The sequence below is a fragment of the Acyrthosiphon pisum genome, chromosome A2 (assembly GCF_005508785.2).
Source record: "Acyrthosiphon pisum isolate AL4f chromosome A2, pea_aphid_22Mar2018_4r6ur, whole genome shotgun sequence".
NCBI lineage: Eukaryota > Metazoa > Arthropoda > Insecta > Hemiptera > Aphididae > Acyrthosiphon > Acyrthosiphon pisum.
Window position 1 is genome coordinate 56119076 of NC_042495.1, and position 21270 is coordinate 56140345.

The 21270-nt window shown below is 28.8% G+C and overlaps 3 protein-coding genes across 3 annotated transcripts; 1 reads left to right on the forward strand and 2 right to left on the reverse strand.

Moving 5' to 3' along the window:
• Positions 1 to 2622: 2622 nt before the first annotated feature.
• On the reverse strand, positions 2623 to 3600 carry LOC100162992 (alpha-ketoglutarate-dependent dioxygenase alkB homolog 2-like). The gene is made up of 2 exons (NM_001246124.2): positions 3104 to 3600; positions 2623 to 2993 (listed from the first exon to the last, which is right to left on the reverse strand). Exons 1-2 carry the CDS (start codon positions 3475 to 3477, stop codon positions 2705 to 2707), a joined length of 663 nt encoding a protein of 220 aa, NP_001233053.1. The 5' UTR covers positions 3478 to 3600; the 3' UTR covers positions 2623 to 2704.
• A 155-nt stretch (positions 3601 to 3755) lies between these two features.
• Positions 3756 to 10904, forward strand: LOC100167799 (uncharacterized protein C2orf42). The gene is made up of 10 exons (XM_001949181.4): positions 3756 to 4203; positions 4261 to 4428; positions 6681 to 6821; positions 7595 to 7774; positions 7845 to 8010; positions 9439 to 9578; positions 9807 to 9855; positions 9930 to 10072; positions 10209 to 10530; positions 10641 to 10904. Exons 1-10 carry the CDS (start codon positions 4000 to 4002, stop codon positions 10766 to 10768), a joined length of 1641 nt encoding a protein of 546 aa, XP_001949216.2. The 5' UTR covers positions 3756 to 3999; the 3' UTR covers positions 10769 to 10904.
• A 1815-nt stretch (positions 10905 to 12719) lies between these two features.
• On the reverse strand, positions 12720 to 19583 carry LOC100158906 (mini-chromosome maintenance complex-binding protein). The gene is made up of 12 exons (XM_001949145.4): positions 19019 to 19583; positions 17881 to 18057; positions 17680 to 17807; positions 17269 to 17341; positions 17003 to 17201; positions 16792 to 16912; positions 16509 to 16688; positions 15371 to 15480; positions 13500 to 13633; positions 13266 to 13436; positions 13108 to 13196; positions 12720 to 13035 (listed from the first exon to the last, which is right to left on the reverse strand). Exons 1-12 carry the CDS (start codon positions 19100 to 19102, stop codon positions 12939 to 12941), a joined length of 1563 nt encoding a protein of 520 aa, XP_001949180.1. The 5' UTR covers positions 19103 to 19583; the 3' UTR covers positions 12720 to 12938.
• Positions 19584 to 21270: the final 1687 nt, after the last annotated feature.

Genomic DNA, 21270 nt, shown 5'->3' on the forward strand with positions numbered 1-21270 from the left:
AAAAAATCTAAAAAAATACATAAGCCCAGTTTATTTTTATAGTAATTTTAAGTTCAAATTTGGACGAAATTATATATTAAAAAACCTAGAATAACTGTTTTAGTTATTTTGTTGTGATTGTATAATATTATTATTCGTGGGAACTTGAAACTTCTAAAGTATACTATTATATATCTATGATAGTATCACGGTTTTTTGTTGATGTATAACGCGTTATAAGTACCTATGGCTAATGTAGCGTGACCATACGTCCTGTTTTTTACAGGATTGTCCTTTATTTCAGCGTTGTGTCCTGTTGTCCTGAAAAACTTCTTTCAGGACGCTTTTTGTCCTGTTTTTTTTATCAAACAAAATAAATGAATTTGAAAACTAAACTTACGAAAGTAATGAATAATGATTATAATTGTAATCTTGTGATTGTCTGAATTTATCAGTATGGGGTATGTCTACGAGAATTAAGATATACCTTAGGTATACCCTATTTAAGTATATCTTAAATCGTGTCTACGAGTTATAGAAGCTTATCGGAGTTATCAGATTGACCGTTATCGGACTATGCTTTCGATTCTATCTATATCACTGAAAAGTGAAAATACGTTCTGTGAATGCATTTATCGTTATTATAGCGAATAGCTATTAGTTTGGTTCCAACAATCGTTGAGTGTTGTTGACTTGTTGATAATCGTTAATATAATATTTTACAATTTTATCGTACGTGGAAAAATGGGAATATCACTTTGAACCACTAAAAGTTTTTCGTTGGATTCAAGTACTAGATTTTCCGATTTGGAGTGACATTCAAGAAAGTTTTAAATATATTATTAAAAATAATCCAACACTGAAATTTGATGAAGATGAACTTTTTGACGAATTTAATCATGTGATAAATGTAATGAAGGTTAAAATGCAAAACTGGAAAAATGGTTCAAAAGCCGAAGATAGGTGGTGAGATAGGTAGTGTGAAATATTTAAAATTCTAGAAAAAAATAACATTCCAATTAAGTATTTTACGGTTATTTTAGAGTATTCAATGGCTATTCCAGGAACTAACGCGTCGGTAGAAAGAGTATTTTCAATTACAAATGTTTTATGGACAGATGAGAAAAATCAATTTCTTGTGGACACAATTAGATCGATAATAATCGTAAAACAACATTTTAAAAATGTTTCATGTACAGAATTTCATACATTTCTTTTAGAACACCCACAATTTTTAAAACTAATTACTTCTTCAAAAAAATATGAAAAATCAAATAGAGAAGACATCTCTGAACAATCGTCATCGAAATGAATTAATAAGTTTTAAAAAAAAAAATAAAGTACATGAATTTAATCTTATACAGTGTTATCAAAAATTATGTTTTTTCACAATTAAAAATCAATAAAATATATATATATTAACTATTAAGTATTAATAAAAAAAAATTAAATTATTATTAATTTTGTCCTGTATTTTTTTTTTTAATATGGTCACCCTAACCTAATGGATATTGTGATATGATAAATTTAGAATTTATTATAGGTCAATTTTTTTTTTTAATACCATAGATATAAGTATATAATATGTCTTATACCTAGACTGATATACCGTCAGTCCTGTAAAGTATTTAAGTAAAAGTATTCAAATACTTTTTTAAGTATTGAATAACTTTTTAAATACTTTCAGCATGAAGTATTTTGAATGGTATTTTAAATACTTTTTGGTATTGAATACTTTGGTTTTTTATTTCGAACATTTTATTTTTATTAGAAATAATTGGTTGGAAAAATATTATTGTCAACTACAATAATAGAATAATAGTTTTATTTAATATTCTGTATTTCTGTGTTAGCCGAAGCCCAAAGGTTTGTGAAAACCAGATTTCTAAAAAAAGTTATTGAATATTGAATAACAATATTCCCTTTAAAACTATTAGATAACTATTAGATTACCTACTACCTATGTGTTTATATTACGATAATTAGAAACCCACTTAACCAAAAGTATTTGAAAAGTATTCCAAATACTTTTTCAAAGTATTTGAGTAATATCTTAAAAAATAATACTTAAAAAAAAATATATTTGAGTATTTACTCAAGTACTTTTTAAAAGTATTCTTTACAGGACTGTATACCGTCTCCTCTCAGAATCGTTTTTCTTATACAATGATATTTTATCATTGAATTCAAATTTAATACCATCCATTATACAGTGACCCACTTGTAATCTACTGTACAGCAGAGCAACATCCACTTGCCCATCTTTTTTTATGGTATCAGTATTAAGTAAATATATTTATGATTTTATCTATTACAGTCTGCAGAAAATAAGTATGTAATTAAGTAATTTTTACATTACTATAATTCTTATTTCCTTCACTTTTTAATGAACTACACAAATTATTACAAATTTTTTTTTAAATATTGTAAGATATTTTAGTCAAATGATAGTTTTCAATTACCAAGTGCTTATAGAGTTAACATATTTTATAATGCCCGTTAATTATCCTAACATTAATTATCTAGGTGGGTCATAATAAAAATAACATACTAAATAATATTACATAGGTAATGAATAATGATAAAACAAAATTATATTAATTGATGTAAGTAATATTAGTTTAAAAAAAAGCATGTTGAATATTTTAAAAATGTATCATTAATATATTTATATCATGTAAATATAAATGAAATTGGTCAGTAAAATGTATAAAAATAATTTAATTCATTTGATTTTACGGAATGTGAAATTGAGTCTAATATTTTTGGCATTTTTTTCTTTGGGAATCGAGTGATACCAATATTCATTTGTAGGCTGATTCATCATTAAAAGACTTCCATTGTGTAAATCTAATTTTACAAGTTCTACTTGTCTTATCTTCTTTCGTACATCGGTATGTTTAAACACAAATTTCCTCGTCTGGCCCAAAGATATAGATGCAATAGGTACTGTTTTGTCCAATTCTACTTCGTCATCCCTGTGTTCGCCCATATGATCTTCTCCATTTTTATACCTTAAAATGTTGATCATGAAATATGAATTGATACTGCCTAATTTGCTGATCAGCGGTTCAGCAAATTATATTAACCCCTTAAGGCCATAACATCCACCTACGTTATTTACCTGTTGACCAGAACAAAATTGTAATCGACTCCACGGGTGGTGCAAATTTTCCTCTTCAGATCGTACAGCGGTTGCGGCCATGGTTGCGCTGGTACGACCGTACCAGAAAACTTGTACAATAAACCTGCGTCACCAAACGCAACCTGTTGCCTGGGTATGGGATAATACTGTCCGAAGACTTTCACCTGTGAAAGTCGACCGTCGAAGTAACTCACGTTGTTTTCCATGTAATTCAGGAGTGTTGCGCTCTCAGCCGCTGTCAGAAATCTCTCACAATAATCCAAATCTAGGTCTTCAGCGACGATTTTTCGCCACTGTGACGGCTGTGCGTTTTTCATTAGTTTTTCGTAGAGAGTTGTAAGTGACATGGTCATCAAATGCTGAATGATGATAAATCGACAGATTGTATTCGGCGGGAGTGAGTTGAAATACAAGATTAAAATAGAAATAAAACATTTTGATTTTCTACCTGTGTCCTGAAGTTTCTTACGAATTACAAAAATATTTTATCAGTGTTGTTAAAGAACCCGGTAACTGTCAGGTGATTTCACGATTAAAGATAGTACTATCTATAGCCGTGTGTGTTTTTCACGACTTAAATCGTAGTGTTTTTGTTTTTATGTGATAAAGATATAAACTGATAATATAAGTTAGATAAAATAAATTATTTTTCAAAATGTAATAAATAATAATATAGGTAGTTAATATGTATTATGGATTTTGATTTATGATTCATTATTATTATTATTCGTTAAATTTATATATTAAAATGAATTACTTAACACTCGTGAAAATTATTTAATTTATGGCACTAATATTGTGCTTACATTAAACATAATCGTATTCGAAATGTCGAGAGCTGGGCATTTTTTATTTTCACACTAATATAGTATTTGATGGCGCATTCAAATAAAATTAAAGCTTTACTATCTGATTTGGGCAGATCAACCAAAAGAGGTGTGAAAAAATGTCCATCATGTGGAACATACAATGGAACAAGAACTGTGGTGTGCAAAACGTGTGATCTGATGTTAAAACCAAACAATAAAAGAGTTTCACCATCTGAAGTGTGTCGTCTACTTACACCTTCTTCGTCAATGGTAAATTAACGACTTAAATTGTTGAATCAACAACATTATAGTGTTTAAACGTTTCAGATTTTTTCTTACATATCTTCTGAAAATATTGATTTTGATGAAAGAGGCTTCATCCACTTTCCAGATACTAAAAACAAAGAAATCAACAAACTGGATACTGGAATTTGTTTAGTCCGATCTTGTGGTGGTCGTTTATTCGATAGTAATATAAATATTCTGAAGTGTCATGCAAGTTTAATTATTGTATTATAATAGTTGTTAACTATCATTATATATTTTGATTGATATTAATTAGACAAATTATTGACACATCTAAATTTGAAACTTTTTAGTTTTTTTTAATATTGAGTCATACATATTTTTAAATATTAAATATTTACATATATATTTGCTAAAAATTATTCAAACACTACAGATTTATAAAAAACATTTATAAACTGTTTAAATAATTTTTAAGCATTTCATATATAATATATATTATGATGTTTATGAGTATAAAAACTAAAAAATTCATGTTCATATTTATATATATATAAAACATGTTTAGGTTATTTTATTAATTATAAAATTAACGCCGAACAGCTTAACCTCTTGTCTAGCGTGACACCAAGGTATTTAACAGAAGGCTGCCAAGGTATGGAATCGTTATCAAATCTTAAAGGTTGTGGAGTGGAATAGCGACGTAAGCTAAATATGACTGCTGAGCTTTTTGAAGTGTGTATGTGTATTTTCCAGCTATTGCACCATTTTGCTAGTAACTTTAGGTGATCTTGTAAGTTGTTTGTTATCGCTTCAATGTTGCGGGATTCACTGTAAATAGTTGTATCATCTGTGAATAAGGCGATGTTTGTGCGTGGTGTCTGCGGTATATCAGATATGAATATATTGGACAATATAGGTCCCAGGTTAGACCCTTGAGGTACACCTGCAGAGATGGACAGGGGGTCAGAGACATTGTCATTTATTTTAACTAAGAATTGTCTATTTGTTAGAAAGGAATTGATAATATTAAATAAGTACTTTGGTGTATTGAAAGATTTTAATTTGTATAATAGGCCTTCGTGCCATACTTTATCAAACGCTTTTGGGACATCTATAAATACAGCACTAGTATAGCAATGTTTTTCAAATGAAGTGCTAATATGTTCCGTTATACGAAAAAGCTGTTGTACGGTCGAGTGGTTGGATCTAAACCCAAATTGAAATTTTAGGATAACATCTGCGCTGTTCAAATAATTTTGTAGTCTCATGTGAATAACTTTTTCAAACATTTTTGATAGGGAGGTCACTTGTAAGTAGACTTATCGGTCTGTAGCTATCAGGATTCGATTTATCCTTACCAGGTTTTTTTATTAGTATAACTGTTGCTAACTTCCAGTTCAGTGGAAAGTGTCCAACACGTAGCAAAAAATTAAATAAGGAAGTCATAAAGACGAGTCCTTTGGCAGGAAGTTTCTTAAACATAAGGTTGGTAATGTGGTCGTGACCCGGGGGTTTTTTATTAGGTAGATTTTTGACAATTAGCTTAATTTCATTTGGTGTATCATAATCCATACATTTTTTAACTGAATAATCAGGTAGATCTTAAAACTTATGGACCCGTCGTTCATTATTTATATCAGTAATTTGGTCGGTAGAAAATGTGTTGTATAACATTTCCGAAAAAACATTACATTTATCTGCGTCGGATAACACTAGTTGATTTGCTGTACGGATAGGAGGGGATTATGTTTATTTCTTGGTTCAGTAGTCTTTTGGCCTCCTTCCATAAATTTGAATCTCCCGGGTACATATTTAGTAGATGGTCGTTATACGACGACACACGGTTGTTTTGTAGGGCCGTTCTCACGTCCTTAGTGAGTTTATTCAGTGATTTTTTATTTGCCGTATTTCTTTGGTTTTGCTAAATGCGTCTAGCATGGTGTTTACGTTGAATTAAGGTAAGTATATATTGAGGTAGAAAGCCGATGTTTTTAGTATTATGTAGCGTGGGCTTAGAGCATGCTCGTGCGGCGTCAGCAATAACTGTTAGGTGTTCAGACATTTGTTCTGCAGCTTGGATCGTGTGTATAGTTTTAGGTATTATTAAGTTGTTATTAATTTGATTTGAGAATATATCCCAGTTGACCTTACTTATATAATAATATAATGAAATATAACATAGCTAATGGTGTTTGTTGCTTAGGTCTAAATACTAAAGTATAAAAAAAATAATTCCTCAAATTATACTTTAAAATAACTGTATTAAATCTTTGTAATATTTTTTCAGCACTGATGACTAATTATATTTAATAGTTAATTAACAATATCTATTTTTGTTATTATGATTCGCTTATACTCTATATTTAGTAGTTATTAAAATTTATTATGAATATGAAAATTAGAATTACTTCTAATAAAAAAATCAAGTTATATTTTTAAATTATAAAATAATTTGATATAAAAATATTAAATTATATTTAAAATATTATTTGTTATAGGAAAGCGTCTTAAACACGAATATTCAAAGTGAACCTTGCAAACATATAGATACTTGTTTTAATTGTAATACAATTGGTGAATCATTGCAAATTGACCAACAGGTTTTAGAATCTTTTAGAGTTCCTCAAAATGTAAAACAAGTATGTTTTTCTATTTATACAGTAAACCCTAGCAGTGGCGGATCTTGGATCTTGATGTAGGGGGAAGCAATGATAGTCAGAAATATTTTTCTAATATCAGAAGAGTAGTTTTACAGAATATAATTATCAGAATGAAAATGAAAACGGAAGAATGAGACCCGGAGACCCTACTTATAAGAATTTAATTCAGTTCCCAAAACCACAATTTATGTGATGAAAATATTAAATTAAAATTCTCGGTAGTATCAACAGCTATACCAGATAGGCATAGGATTTATTCAACAGTTAAAATGTCAAACCTATATTTTAAGTAGCTAAGAAATTCTATCAATCAGGTGCATGGTAATGAAAATATATTTTAGTATTTAGTTTTTCTTTATGTAGAAATGACTGAATGGCTTGTCATATTGATTGTTCACCGAACAATACCTGTATCTCCTGATGAGTAATTAATATTGTAACAAGGTCATTAAGGACATCATTTAACTCTGTTTTATAAATTAAATCTTTAATAATACAATGTTTACACATTTAGTGGGTATATACATAAAATAATTGTATATCCCCTCTTTCCCCCAATGAGAAAATCCTAGATCTGCCACTGATACCTTGATAATTTAAATGGCTTTAAGAAAAAAATTCTTTTTAACTACCATAGTTAATAATATACAGTTTTTAATAAGCTACCAACTCTTATAATTTTGTATAACTTTTTTGTTTTAAGTAAGACTATTCAACTATTTTTTTTGTATTATTTTTATTGTATAATTCAGGAAGTATGGACAAATTTTGTTGATAAGAAAAAACCATACTTACAACGTGTATCAGAAAATATATTTGTTGTCCGATGCATAATTACCACTCAAAACCCTTTGGGCTATTTGCATTGTATCATCGGAAAATACAATAGATGCTTTTGTTGTACTACTACATTGGTTACAGTTGATCAAATGGTAATATTATCTTGATAAATTATAATCTATATTTTATTTTACTATTTACACCTTACATTTTTTTTGTTAGGATCAAATACCAGATTTAAATACATACTTTTGTTGTCATTACATTGCATGTTTAAGTGCTATAGCAACTTCTCGATATATGGTACAGGAGTTTGAAAAAAATCTTAATCCTTTTGTATCTATTTCTACATTGTCAGCAACTATTGTTCAACTTGACAATTTGCCAAGTAAGTCTATCATCTTAAAGATAATAAGTACCTAGATTTACGGTGAACAATTTTATTTAGTATTATTAGGCTGTTAAAATGTTTTTATTATACCTATAAGTAAATAACAAATTCAAGTTGTCATACTAATTAAGATAATAATACTCATTAGTATAGCTCAGAATTATATGCATTTGTATATTTTTACTAATTGTATGCACGTCTAGGGGGTTCTAAAATATCCACGGTTCGTCTCACACTGAATTTAAACACCAAATTTTATATTGCATATTTTGCATATTTAGAGGATTATTGCATAATGGTTCATAAATGCATATTTAATGGGTTTTTAATAAATTACCAATTTTATTTAAGATAAATATATTTTAGTAATTTTAAAAGAGAAAAAAATCGAAGACAGGGTTTCTCAGAAGAATATTCTTAAAATATAGTCATTTTTGCAACACTTCATGAGATTGGAGCACGTATAGATAATATTATAAAAACAACAATAAATCACATACACCAGCATTTCGGCATAGGTACTATGTTGTTACTTCAACATGCGCAACGAATAAGGCAGTAACTCAATTTTACAAATTTTTTTTATAATGAATAATATTTACTGATGATGTTATTTTATTTTTATTTTGATTCTTTTATTTAAGTTTTCTGAGAGTTTTAGATATTATATTTTAAACAATCTAAAATACGAAAAAAAAATGAAGGTTATAAACTATTGCATTTTGGTTTTTAAAGTATTAAATGTTTAGCCATTCAAATATTCTTTTGTTTCTGATAGAATATCTAGTAGATACCTACTTTAAAAAAAAAAAAAAAATCACATTTTATAATGTTCAACATATGGCATATAATTGCATATTGAGCCATTTTTTCCTTGCATATTTGCATCATATTTGACACTTTTTAAATGCATATAAATCTGGGATCTACTCATTAGGTATAAAAAAAGGTGGACAAGTGAGTACCGGTCTGCTATACAGTAGGATCACTGTAATGCAGGGGTCGCGACCTATTGGTTGTTTAGAAGAATATTAGTTGATATTTAGAGGAATATTGGGAGATCGTATTAAAAATGAATATATCAATGATAACTGTTGGTCATGTGCATAATTCTAACTAATAGTTACTATAGTTATTACTTATTAATTCATATCAAAACTTATACACTCCATTCCCCATAAGCGTATCCCCTTTTAGCCTTTTGCGCACGCAGTGTTTGGTGAAAATGTACTGAGAATTCAGTTCACTACGTATACACCATGGTGTTTCACAACGTTAAACTGTACAACTGCAGTTAACTGTATTGTCACAATGTTTTCACCATATTCTGTGAGCGCAAGAAACTAAAAGTGTGTAAACTTACGGGGAATAAAGTTTAAATGGAAGTATCAAAAAATAAAAAAAGTGATTCAATGCTTGTTATAGATGTTCAGGTTGCAATGGCAGAAGAAAGTAATGGACCAGTCACATTTTTTGATGATCAAATGATTATCTCTAATGAAACGTGCGTCTTAGAAAGCATTGCTCCTAAATATCAAAGAACAGTTCCAAATATATTATCAAAAGTACTGATTTCAATTCCACCAATTGATTTACATATTATTATTGTATACTTATTATTTTTTTAAAAAGTCTCAATTTAATCAATTAGACGTAACTCATATTCTATACTAGTTCGTGATTAGTAAAAAAAAAAATGGCATATTATGTTAGTTTTTATGAATTGTTTGTTCTGATTTTGTTATAATGTTCTACATTTAACTAATATAAAAAATATATAACTTATTTTTTAGAAACGATCTAAAAAACCTCAAAACACCTCGAGATTAAAGAAAAAAAGCTGTATGATATTAATATTATTTTATTTTAGAGTATTAAAATTTATATTTGAATTTACAAATAGTTTTTATGCTTAGGTCACGAAGAACCACAATTCATAAATCCTAATCCGGTGTTAAATTTTGAAAAATGGATGTCTTCCGTTACAGAACGCATCAACCAAGAAATGCATTATCAATTTGATGGTAATCCTCCAACCATGGTGTTTCATATTCATAAGGTGATACATTTTTTGATATGACTGATATTAAAGAAGGAATTGAGGAAATAATTGCCTTACAAAGCTAAATGATAAAATGAATTACAAAAGCTTTCTTTTTTTACTAAAAAATATAAATATAAATTTTGTTTTACAGACCTTTTTTGATTGTTTGCGAGAACGTATGTGCGTGGCTTCTCAAAAAAAACGTTTACCCAATTATACTTCAGTGTTTGTGAAGCGTGACTCATTACCTTTAGGAACATTCACAAAGCATACTTGGCATATAACTAATATACTCATAGTGAAGAAAATTTTTGAAACACCTTTAGTACCTCTTAATATTAGTCGCAGTTTCATCAGAAACATAGATGGAACATACGATGCTTTTGAGCGTGAAAAGAATGACTATATTATACCAACAGATAAATCTCATCAACTAATACAACCAAATGATTTGAAGACATTTCTAAAAGTTGGTTAGTACATTCAAATTAGTAATTACAATTATATGTATTTTTTTAAATGCATGACGATTAATAGGTACCTATTTATAGAAAAACATTTTAAAGAACTTTTTGTTTTGAAGGTATTGTCAATGAACATCAAAAAGAACCAATACCATTTATTATTGAATGGATTCCTGATGTTCTTCCTATAACTGAGATTGGTGAATTAAGACTGACATTCAAATATGGACATATGCCTCCTAAATAAGACACTCCTTAACATTATATTTTGTTGTGAATTTTAAATTAGTTATAAACACAACTGAAATATTTATAATAATATTATATTAAATGAGATTAATTTACTAATTATTTATTCTTAAAAATAAAAGAGGAGAACACAATAGTTTTTTATTAAATCTAAACCAAAAGTTGCATCATTAAATTATTAGAAAGTATGACTGTAAGGGAAAAACAGCAAACCAACCCTCGTGTAAGAAATAGAAATATGCTGGTATCAACTGGAGGTCTCGATTACACGTGTAGTGAACTACACGGGTACCCTTGTTTGTACACAAGACGGGGTTAAGGCCCGTGTAATAAAAATATCCGTGTATACCTGTGTATTAAAATACCCGTGAGCTAAAATACTCATATATTTACAACTCAAATACAATTGTATTTCATAGGCTTCTCCAACGATATATTTTTAAATATCGATATCGTTTTGAATTGTGCGTTATCGAAAAAAAAATTTAGGTATCGATATCTTTATGATATCATAATTGTCAATACTCAATAGTACTCAATACTCAATTGACTAAGTAGTAGGTACACAGAACTATGTGGTAGGTACTACAAAAAAGGTTAGGTACCTTTTATTGGTACTAGGTAGTAGGTATTAGTTCACGATTAATTGTTTTAAAATAATAAATATTTTATTCAAGAGCTTAGGCATAAATTATCAAATACTATAGATATCAATACGGGACAGTGAATGTTAAAATTCTTGCGACATATCCCCCCAAAATCATAGTGGTTGCCTATATTAGAAATCCTTGGGCGTAGCCGACACATGATAAGAAATTTTAAAATTTACAATTTTTAACAAATTATCAAAATATATAATACAGACACATATCTATAGTATTTGATGATAATCTATTTTTAATTTGTTTACTTATTTGAATCAGAAATTAGGTGTAATATTAGAGTAACGCCGTAAAATGTTTTAAGTAGGCAACCTATACGTTTTCGGGGGGACAGAATGTGTCGCAATTTTTAATCGAGCTGTCCCGTATTCTTATTTATAGTATTTGGTTCTACATTGTTTATAAAGATTAAAGGGCTATTAAGTCCGAGTACTCTAGCTTAACCACGTCGGTACTGAAGAAATAATTGAGTAATTCTAGAGGACAAAATAAAAAACATTTAATAATTACACAATTACTATATAAATGAGAAAAACAAAACATAAACAAAATATTTTAACGAATCACAAACAACACCGGAACGTCCGAAACTATCAAGCGATAAACACTGACTAACTGACTGAGCTATAGAGTTATGAGACTATTTAGACTAATGAGTCATTGGGAAAAATAATTATTTAAAATTTATTTTTTTGTTATCCTGTGCTATTTTAACCTGGAATATCCGATATATTTCGATTATCGATACCTAAATTTCCGAAAAAAAGTTCGCGATATCGATATCGAGTCGAACTACCGATATCGTTGGAGAAGCCTTGACTATTTCACTACTTTGCAGTTCTGACTTAACGATTTCTTCACTTTCTGAACACAATATGACAGAAAGCATATCATATTATATTGTGTTTTTTAAAGCAAAACTTTTAGGTATTCATAACATACTTAAATAATAGGTAGGTAAGTAGTCGAGGGCTATACAATTTTTATTATTAATAAATAACCAATTATTTGAATATACATAAGTACATAAAGTATTTTTGAATTCTGAATTAATATGCAATATACACGGATATTATACACGGGTATTAAAAACACGGGCTTTAATATAATTTTTACCCGCGTGCCCGGGCTCCGTGTACCCGTGTATTATATTAGCTGTTCACAACCACGACCCCTAGTATCAACATAATAAGACTTATAGAGAATTAAAATATGTTTCTGGAAATAAATTTACAAGGGAATAGAGCAGTCTTATATATCTGTTCCAAAAACTTAAAATAATGAAAATACATTTTGATCATTCAATCCATATTTTTATGAATTATTTTTTATTGTATTAATTTAAATTAATGTATTTATCAGTATATTATTTATGATGTGCAGGTGTTTATATAATACAATTTATTGGATTGAATATTTAAAAATGTTAATCAGTCGTGTTTTTAGACCTGAATATATTAAACATTTAATTATTTTCAATACTAATTTATACATTCAATGTATAATTTATTTATTTCTTAATTTACGTTGATTTTCTAATGATTTTCCGCTTTCCCAAATTGCATTATCAAATTCATTCTTTCCAGAACATAAGGCAATTAATCTATAAAATAATATAATTGAGAGTAAGCAAACATCAACTATCTAAATATAAGTTAGATGTTTCATAACTTACTTTGAAATCATCAATAAAATATGCAAGTCATTAGTAGACACATTTTTGGGATCAGCCATTCGCATCTTTACAAAATCATTTTCAATCACCTAAATAAAAAATAAAAGAGGATTAATGAATTATATAACTTCACAATAACTTAATATTTGGTGACCTACTTTTAAAATATCCTGTTCATATTTAAAAGGAAATGTTGAAATTATTGCAATATATTTTCTCAATTTGTCCAAAAGAGGTAACTGACTTTTTAGGTAGTCGTGTACTGACTTCATTGTCTCTTCGACATCAGAACAAGACGGGTCTGGTTTCAGTACAATATCAATATCAAACTGAAATTATATATATAGTTATGAATTACACATTTTAAAACTATTACTAACTAATTAAGTTACAGGTAGAAGAGATTTTCCAATTGATAATGTCAGTGTTGGTATTTGGGTTTCATAGTCTATACCATAATAAGTGAAATCATACTTCATTTGTTGGTCGGAAATTATATTTTTTAGAGCTTCAAGATTTAGCATTCCTAAGAAAAATAATAAATAATTTATAAAAAATGAAAACATACAAACAGTATATTAATTATTTTATACTAATACTTATATAGATAGTTTATTAGAAGGGCTGGGAATGTAATGCCCTATAAAACCCTAAAAAATGATTTTAAATAAATGATTTAATACTCTAAAAATTCTAAATAATAAACTAAAAAAGGTAGACAAGTGGGTATCCCTTTGCTGTACAGTAGGTTACAAGTAGGTCACTTTAATGGATGGTATTAAATTTGAATTCAATGATATAATATCATTGTATAAGAAAAACGATTCTGAGCGAAGACAATCAGACAGTGTATTATATTACTAAGTATATTTGATGATATTATATGATATTGTGAACAAAGTAATTTAACCTATTTACGTGGAACCTTGTTTTAAATTTTCAATCCTTAGCTATACAAGTTGAGCATTTTATAAATTTTTAACAACAAAATAATTATTCAATTTCAAATTTGATAAATTTTGTTGAAATTCAAACTTTAAATGCTTATAAAAAAAAATTGTACATATGTATTTTTAATATTTTTCGACTGCTTTTATAACAATATATCAGGAACTTTGATTTAAATCTTCACGTTTTTTTCCCCATCAAATAAAAACTAAAAAAATTGAAAACTGACAATGTCCGTGATCAGCTCAAAAGAGTCAAATTGTTTTCAAAATTGTATGGTGTATAGAAAATGAAAATATAAACATTCAGTGAAATTTTCAAGTATCTACAGTCATTCATATTTTAATTACAACAAAATAAAGAAATTGTTACATGAGAAATCGAGTGAATATCAAATGTTGAAAAAATATGAATTTCAAACGCTCATAAAAATTTAATTTTACTTTCTTGTAGATATTTTTTTTTTTTTTGATGAGGGTAGACAAATTTATGAGGAATCTTGCATTACATTTTCAAATCTTAGATTTAAAAAGAACATTTTTTATGAATTTCTAACTTAAAATAATTTGGAAATTTTCGTCATTTTTACGTATTTTGTCAATATTTGAACTTAATATGCTTATAAAAAAAAAAATGCGACTATGGATTTTTAATATTTTTCATCTGTCTTTGAAACAATATATGAGAGCCTTCTATCTCAACAAATAAAATTTTATTGATATTTATAGAATAAAAAACTAAAAAAATTGGAAGCTGACAATGTCCCTAAACAGCTTAAAATATTTTGAAAATTTTATCGTGTATAGAAAATGCGAATATAAACAATCAGTGAAAATTTCATGTACCTACGGTCATTTGTTTAAAAGTTGCACCAAAAATATTTTTTTGCGTAAAAATTCCCGTTTTTCCTTAATTTTTCTTTTGTTTTTCACAGCGTTTTTGAAAACTACTTTGAAATTTTTACTTTTGACCCCCCCCCCCAAAGTACCAACTAAATTCACTTTCCTATCAGAAAAAATACTGTTGAAGAAATCTAAGCATTTTTACTGTCCTAAAAGGTCACGACAGACACAAAAAAAAAAAAAAAAAGTAGGCTAGTGGGTATTGCTCTGCTGTGCAGTAGGTTACAAGCTGTCTCTGGGCAGGCAACTGTCTAGAGAGAGAGGCCGCCATCCCCTGACCAGGCGTGGCAGAAACCTACGGATGCCCAACTTGAAATTCTGCCAAACCTAAAAAAGAGTTTTTCAACTAACCGTTCCAACCATTGCCCCCTAAAAAAAAATATATATATATATATAAATACATATTTAATTACCTTTATTATCCAAATTTCCCGGCTGTAAATCTGTTTCATCTAAGACCAAATGTGTCCTATCTGACAACTGTAAAAATCCATTCAGCAGTCTATTGGAAGTATAGCATTTTCTGTAACAAAATACAATTTTTCTGATTTTTAGCATTTTATAACTTATTCATCAAGGTTAAGAAAAATTGTTTAATTAGTATATTCAGTGAATACTGGCTGAGAACTATTAAATCACAAAATGCCAGTCTTGGGTAAAATACTTTTGAAAAGTATTTGGAATAAATACTCGAATACTTATTAAAAATAGTATTCTGAATATGTATTTGAATACTTAAAAATATTTTTGATAAATATATGACACAATCCCAGTTATAATTTTGATATTGTATTATATTAATAGATATTATTGATTCCAAATTTCAAACTCATAAAATATAAATTTTGTATTTTTGTTTTAAATCAAATGCAAGGGAATAACATGCAAATCAAGCAATATAATTTTTGTCACGCCTGCACCGAAACTTTGGTTTTCGACCACGGTTGAAGCATTCGAAAGCAACCTTTTTCTGTCCAGCGGGCGGAAAAGAGGAAATCCCCAAAAGTGCCGGGCGGAAAAGAAGAAATCCCCAAAAGTGCCAGCCGCCGGGCGCGTATCCCCTGCACAACCAGAAACCAAAATGTATACCTACCACAGTCCTTGCAAAACATAAACTTTTGGTTACATCTTAAATTTATAGTATAACCTCCTTGCATGACGCATAAACATTTAAACATATTTTGTAGAATAGTCTATAATTGTTGCATAGATCCCTGCATAACCTTTTCCATGAACGCAGGGGCGTGACAAAAAATAGTATGTGTGGCTCGCGCGGGAAGGCCATTTCCCGCCCTTGCTACACAATATACTATTTCATACTATATAAGTATTCCGAATACAACCAAAGACTGCAAAATGCATGCTAACTCTGAAGTAACTAATAGAAGCTGACTGATGACAATTGATACTTAATATAATTATATTATTTATTATTATCACAGTAAGTATCAATAATATAGTGTCTAGTAAGTTTGGAAGCACATTATATGCATAAATATATTTTAAAATTGTCTTAATATTTTGTATAGGTAGGTAAAAAATATATATTACCTTGGAATCATATCCATGTTGTTCATCGTGTGTATTTGGATTGGTAAATACTCACTTTTTACTACCAAATAAGATATCAGCGAGTATAAATGTTTTGTGTAGCTTTGTCCAATACCACGAGGAATACCACGAATGTTTAATGAGAATTTTCCAGGAACCAAAATGTTTTGTCTATTATAACTATAAAAATATAAAATATTGAATAAATATACATAAATAATAAGTGCTCAGGGGAAAATCAAATGGAAAAAATGTTGTAGTATTTAACATTAATTATACATACATGGTAGATACAAGATAAAATAGTAAATAGTCAGCTACTAAAGAGTCTCCTAATAATGCTTGAGTTAATACAAATTTTAGCTCTGCGTGAATGTTTGATGCATCATTCCAGATGGATTTATCTGTTTTATAAATGTATTAACATTATAATAATATTATTAATTACACATACAAATTTCATAATTTAAATTTAAACTAAACATTAAACTTACACGTTTCTTCATTATCTGGAATTAAGTTTTTTAGCAGTTTCAATTGAACAGCATGAATACAATGCGTTTCTTTAGCTCTTGAAGATTGTTCTTCTAAATCTCCATTGTCCTCTTGAATTATACGTCGGTCAAGAAATCCTACAACTTCTATAATTTGGTTTAGCTTTAATTCATCGCTATGAATATCTTCAGGGTATACCTAGATATTTAAATGTTTACATTAATAATATTATAATATATGACACAACAATAAAATTAATACTTACAAAAATAAATATTTCCTTAAAGTATTTTTGACATGCTGGATCAAGACGAATACGTTTATTTATATTTTCTTCTCTAAATCAATATGTTATAATTTAATATAAATAATTTTGTAAGTATACCCTGTCTCACAAAAGAAAGGTAATGTGTCTTGACAAAAACAGGTCAATCCCTGCGACTTACCCAAGACCACCTGTAATAATGCCTGTTGTCTACAATGGTCATGGTAAACTGAGTAAACACGATGACTGCATCAAGGTGAACCAATTATGATACATCAGTAATAATAGAGTGCGTGCAATACTTCGATAACCTGGCAGGCGGTTTGTTGCCCCCCCCCTTAATCGCCACACGCGATACAGTACCTTTCTTTTGTAAAACAGATTATACCTAGTGTTTAATAATTAACATACAGTTGAGCTTCAGCATTCTGGTTTGTATTAGTTACATCTTTGGCCCATTCATTCAATCCTGGAATTGGAATGCAGGCAAAAACTTGTCGTTCCATCATTGTATCTCCAAATACAACTTCTTCTCCAGGCTACAAAATGAATAAATTGTATAAATAAATGTAATTCAATTTTTTTTTTTTTTTTGTAAATCATTATTCTTACTTTGAGATTTTTAGTACTGCTATGATATTTTGCTTGACACAAAGTGAATTCATCATTCTCAGAATTAATAATTTTAAAATTGCTACTATAATATTCAGGATTTAAAATATCTTGTATCATTCCTTTAAATCGCACAAAGGTTCCAAGAGCTATTTTATCATCAAATAATAAAGGTACCTAAGAATTAAAATTATTTTCATAAGATTTTTGCATAAGAAATAAATGTGTGTTAAACAACTTAAACATATCTATAGTAAAAGTAGCATTATAATTATAAATGGACCTCAAGAAACATTCAAATTTTAAGTTACCTTAGATTAAAAAATATAAGGTTAGGTTAGGTTAGTTTAAATTAAAAGTCAATAAGTAGGTATTATCATAGAATTATTAAAACAATATTCTCACTAGGTATTCTTACAAAACCATTCTTGATGTTCAAGACTTTTGCATATTCATTTAAGTTGTTTATTGATTTTAGGCACTAAATAATAAGTGATAATTAACTAGGTAGGTAACTGCTCTGTCATTTTTTCAATTATTATTTATTTGCCCCAACAAGTGTAGGTAGGTACCTAACATTAAAATTGAAATAAAATAATATATTTGCTACAGATTATTCATGTTTTTGTTCGGGTCAACCATAAATTCATATCACGAGTCACAGGCATAATTATATATTTATAGGTACACCATAAATTGCTCCTATACTCGGTTCCAAAAGTGAATACACCAGACGGCCACCAGTTTCCATCTGGCAGGCATACATCTCCCACATAACAGTATAGGTAGTGACTGGTAAAAGGAGAAAAAAGTTAGTAGAACTGGTATATTCTCTTTTGTAACGAAGTATAGGTGGCCAGAATTCAACTACTAGGTTTAATGCTGATGGAAATTTTTACAAATGGATATAAAAAAATAAGCATGTAATTGTTTTCATTAATAAATGCAGGTACAGATTTATTTATTTTACAGATTGACAAACAATGTAGAAATTCGCTGGACCAAATCAGTTTTAAATTATCCCACATCATCCCGCACCAGGATAATGAACCATGTAAATGATATGGTCCAAACATCACGGTGCATTATTTTTCACACCGGTTTAGTCTAGCAAATTTCTACAATCAATTTCCATTACCTTCTCCCAATTTCCTGGTTCATTCAAAATTCTCTTGCATTCCTCTTCATTACCGTTCCAAATGTCAGCAGTCCACGAATCCATAATAGTGTGCGTTTTAAGTGGGAGTGATGTAATAAAGTTAAAAAACTAAAAGCGATAAATTAGTGATCGATCAAGTTGTAGACAACTGTGAAGTGTGAAGATTGTAACAATGAAAAAACGATACAAAACACTACAAAGAATGAAAAAGAGCCAGATTGCTATATGGCGCTTAGCCGAACCGTGAGTAATTTTGCTTTTTAGACGTATTTTAGGTTGAGTCCTACTCTCTATTGTCAATATTTATTATTATCAAAATGACAAAATGAATGAAATATGCTATCAATTTAAAGTTTTCCCTCGCTTTTCTTTGTTTATCTCCACGATATAGATAAGGTCCGACAATGATTTAAAGGAGCACACCATAGACATAATAAGATCTTATTATGTCTATAGAGCACACACACAAAAAATAAGTTTTTTTTATTTGAAAGAATGTTGAATTCTAAGGATAATGGTAAAGGTTTTACGTTTCTACTCACATTATTTAATAAGTTATGAGCAATTGAAAAAAGACGTGTGACGTCATTGGGCCCTACTCATCGTAATTGCGTATCTTATACGTGTAAAAGTTCCTCGCTTCTCACAACGATTTACCCTCCTAAACATTTTATTTTTGTAATTTAATTTACGTATAAATGTGTGGTTTTATGTGTTTAAGACGACGCAAGAATCAGAATTTATATATGACGTTTAGTTCTTTTTAAATATTAAAAATCTTAAAAGAGACATTTTGTCAAACGGCACGTCATGGCGAGCGTCGCGTGGCGTTCGAACAACCGGTCCGCCGACTCATATCTCTTAAAGTAATAATTATTTTTACATCGGATTTTCATCTAATCATTTTATATAGCCATAGTTAATTAAATTTAACATTTAAAAATAATTTAAATAATTTTTTTTTTGTGTTGTGTGCTCCATACCACAGCAGCTGTTATAAGCACGGTTGTAGCATAGAATATAGAAGCGACACTCGCCCCCCCCCCCCCCCCCCACTTTAATTGTTTTCATTTCGTGGCGGACTGATTGATGTTGTAAGCTTGGCGGTAAAGCATGTCTTGCTGGCGGGTGCCAGAGCTTGTTGTAACACTATACTTCGGCGTCTACAGACCAAAATTTGTTCGCATTCATTAAAATATATGCAACGAATATACATTTATAGCCAAATATGCATTTACATAAAATACCCAAAAATATGCAAAATTGAGTGTCGTATCCCCCCCATTACTTTTTTTTACCATATTTATGTACTTATTATTTATTGGTACTAATATAGCTATGTATTATACCTAGGTAGTATACTTTATAGAAACAACAAATAATAACCCAAATCTCCTATGGTAGCTGTAACTAAGATAATATTTCTTCGTAATAAACAATAATTACTTTATTGCAAATTGAATATTGCGCAAATATATTGAAATAATGCAGTTTAACTCGATTTTTGGGTAATTTTAGGAAACGTATAATAGTTACCTAATAGGTATATTTCAACGAGTTAGACACAATGGTACAATCATTATAACTTATAACCTATTTAAACCTAATCCCGACAGACAAATTCTGACACATCCATCAAAAGTTTAGTGAAGTCTAATGTGTCTCTTGTTGATTCTATAAAGCTAATTGAAAATACAATTGGTAAACTTCAAAAAATACCTGGAGAAAATGTAAATAAAATAAAAATAAAAATTGATCAACTTTAACAAAAAAATCAAGGGCTCATCATTTTGAAAAACATGACTAAAATGTTGAATGGAAATAATGAAGTGCAAATTATATTTTTATTTTTCACCGGCTATGATAACTGATTTGCAATGTGCTCCTGACTTCAGTTGACGTCGAACGTCCTTTTAGCACATATAAAAACATTTTAACCAACCGCCGTACAAATATAACACCAGAGTACCTACATGGAACAAAATATGGTTGTCAACTGTTTTTAAACATTTTCTTAGTTGAAAATTTAAAGTAATTGAACATTAAGTACAATTATTAATATTTTAATCAAACTTTTCTTAACATGTAGTATTTTTTATTATGTACCTATTTATATCAGTTTATTTGTATCATGTGTTTTATTATTTTGCATATAAATGCATATTTTTAGTTCCAGAGAATATTTTGATAAAAAAGCATCAATATTGCATATTTTATTATGATATTTAAAG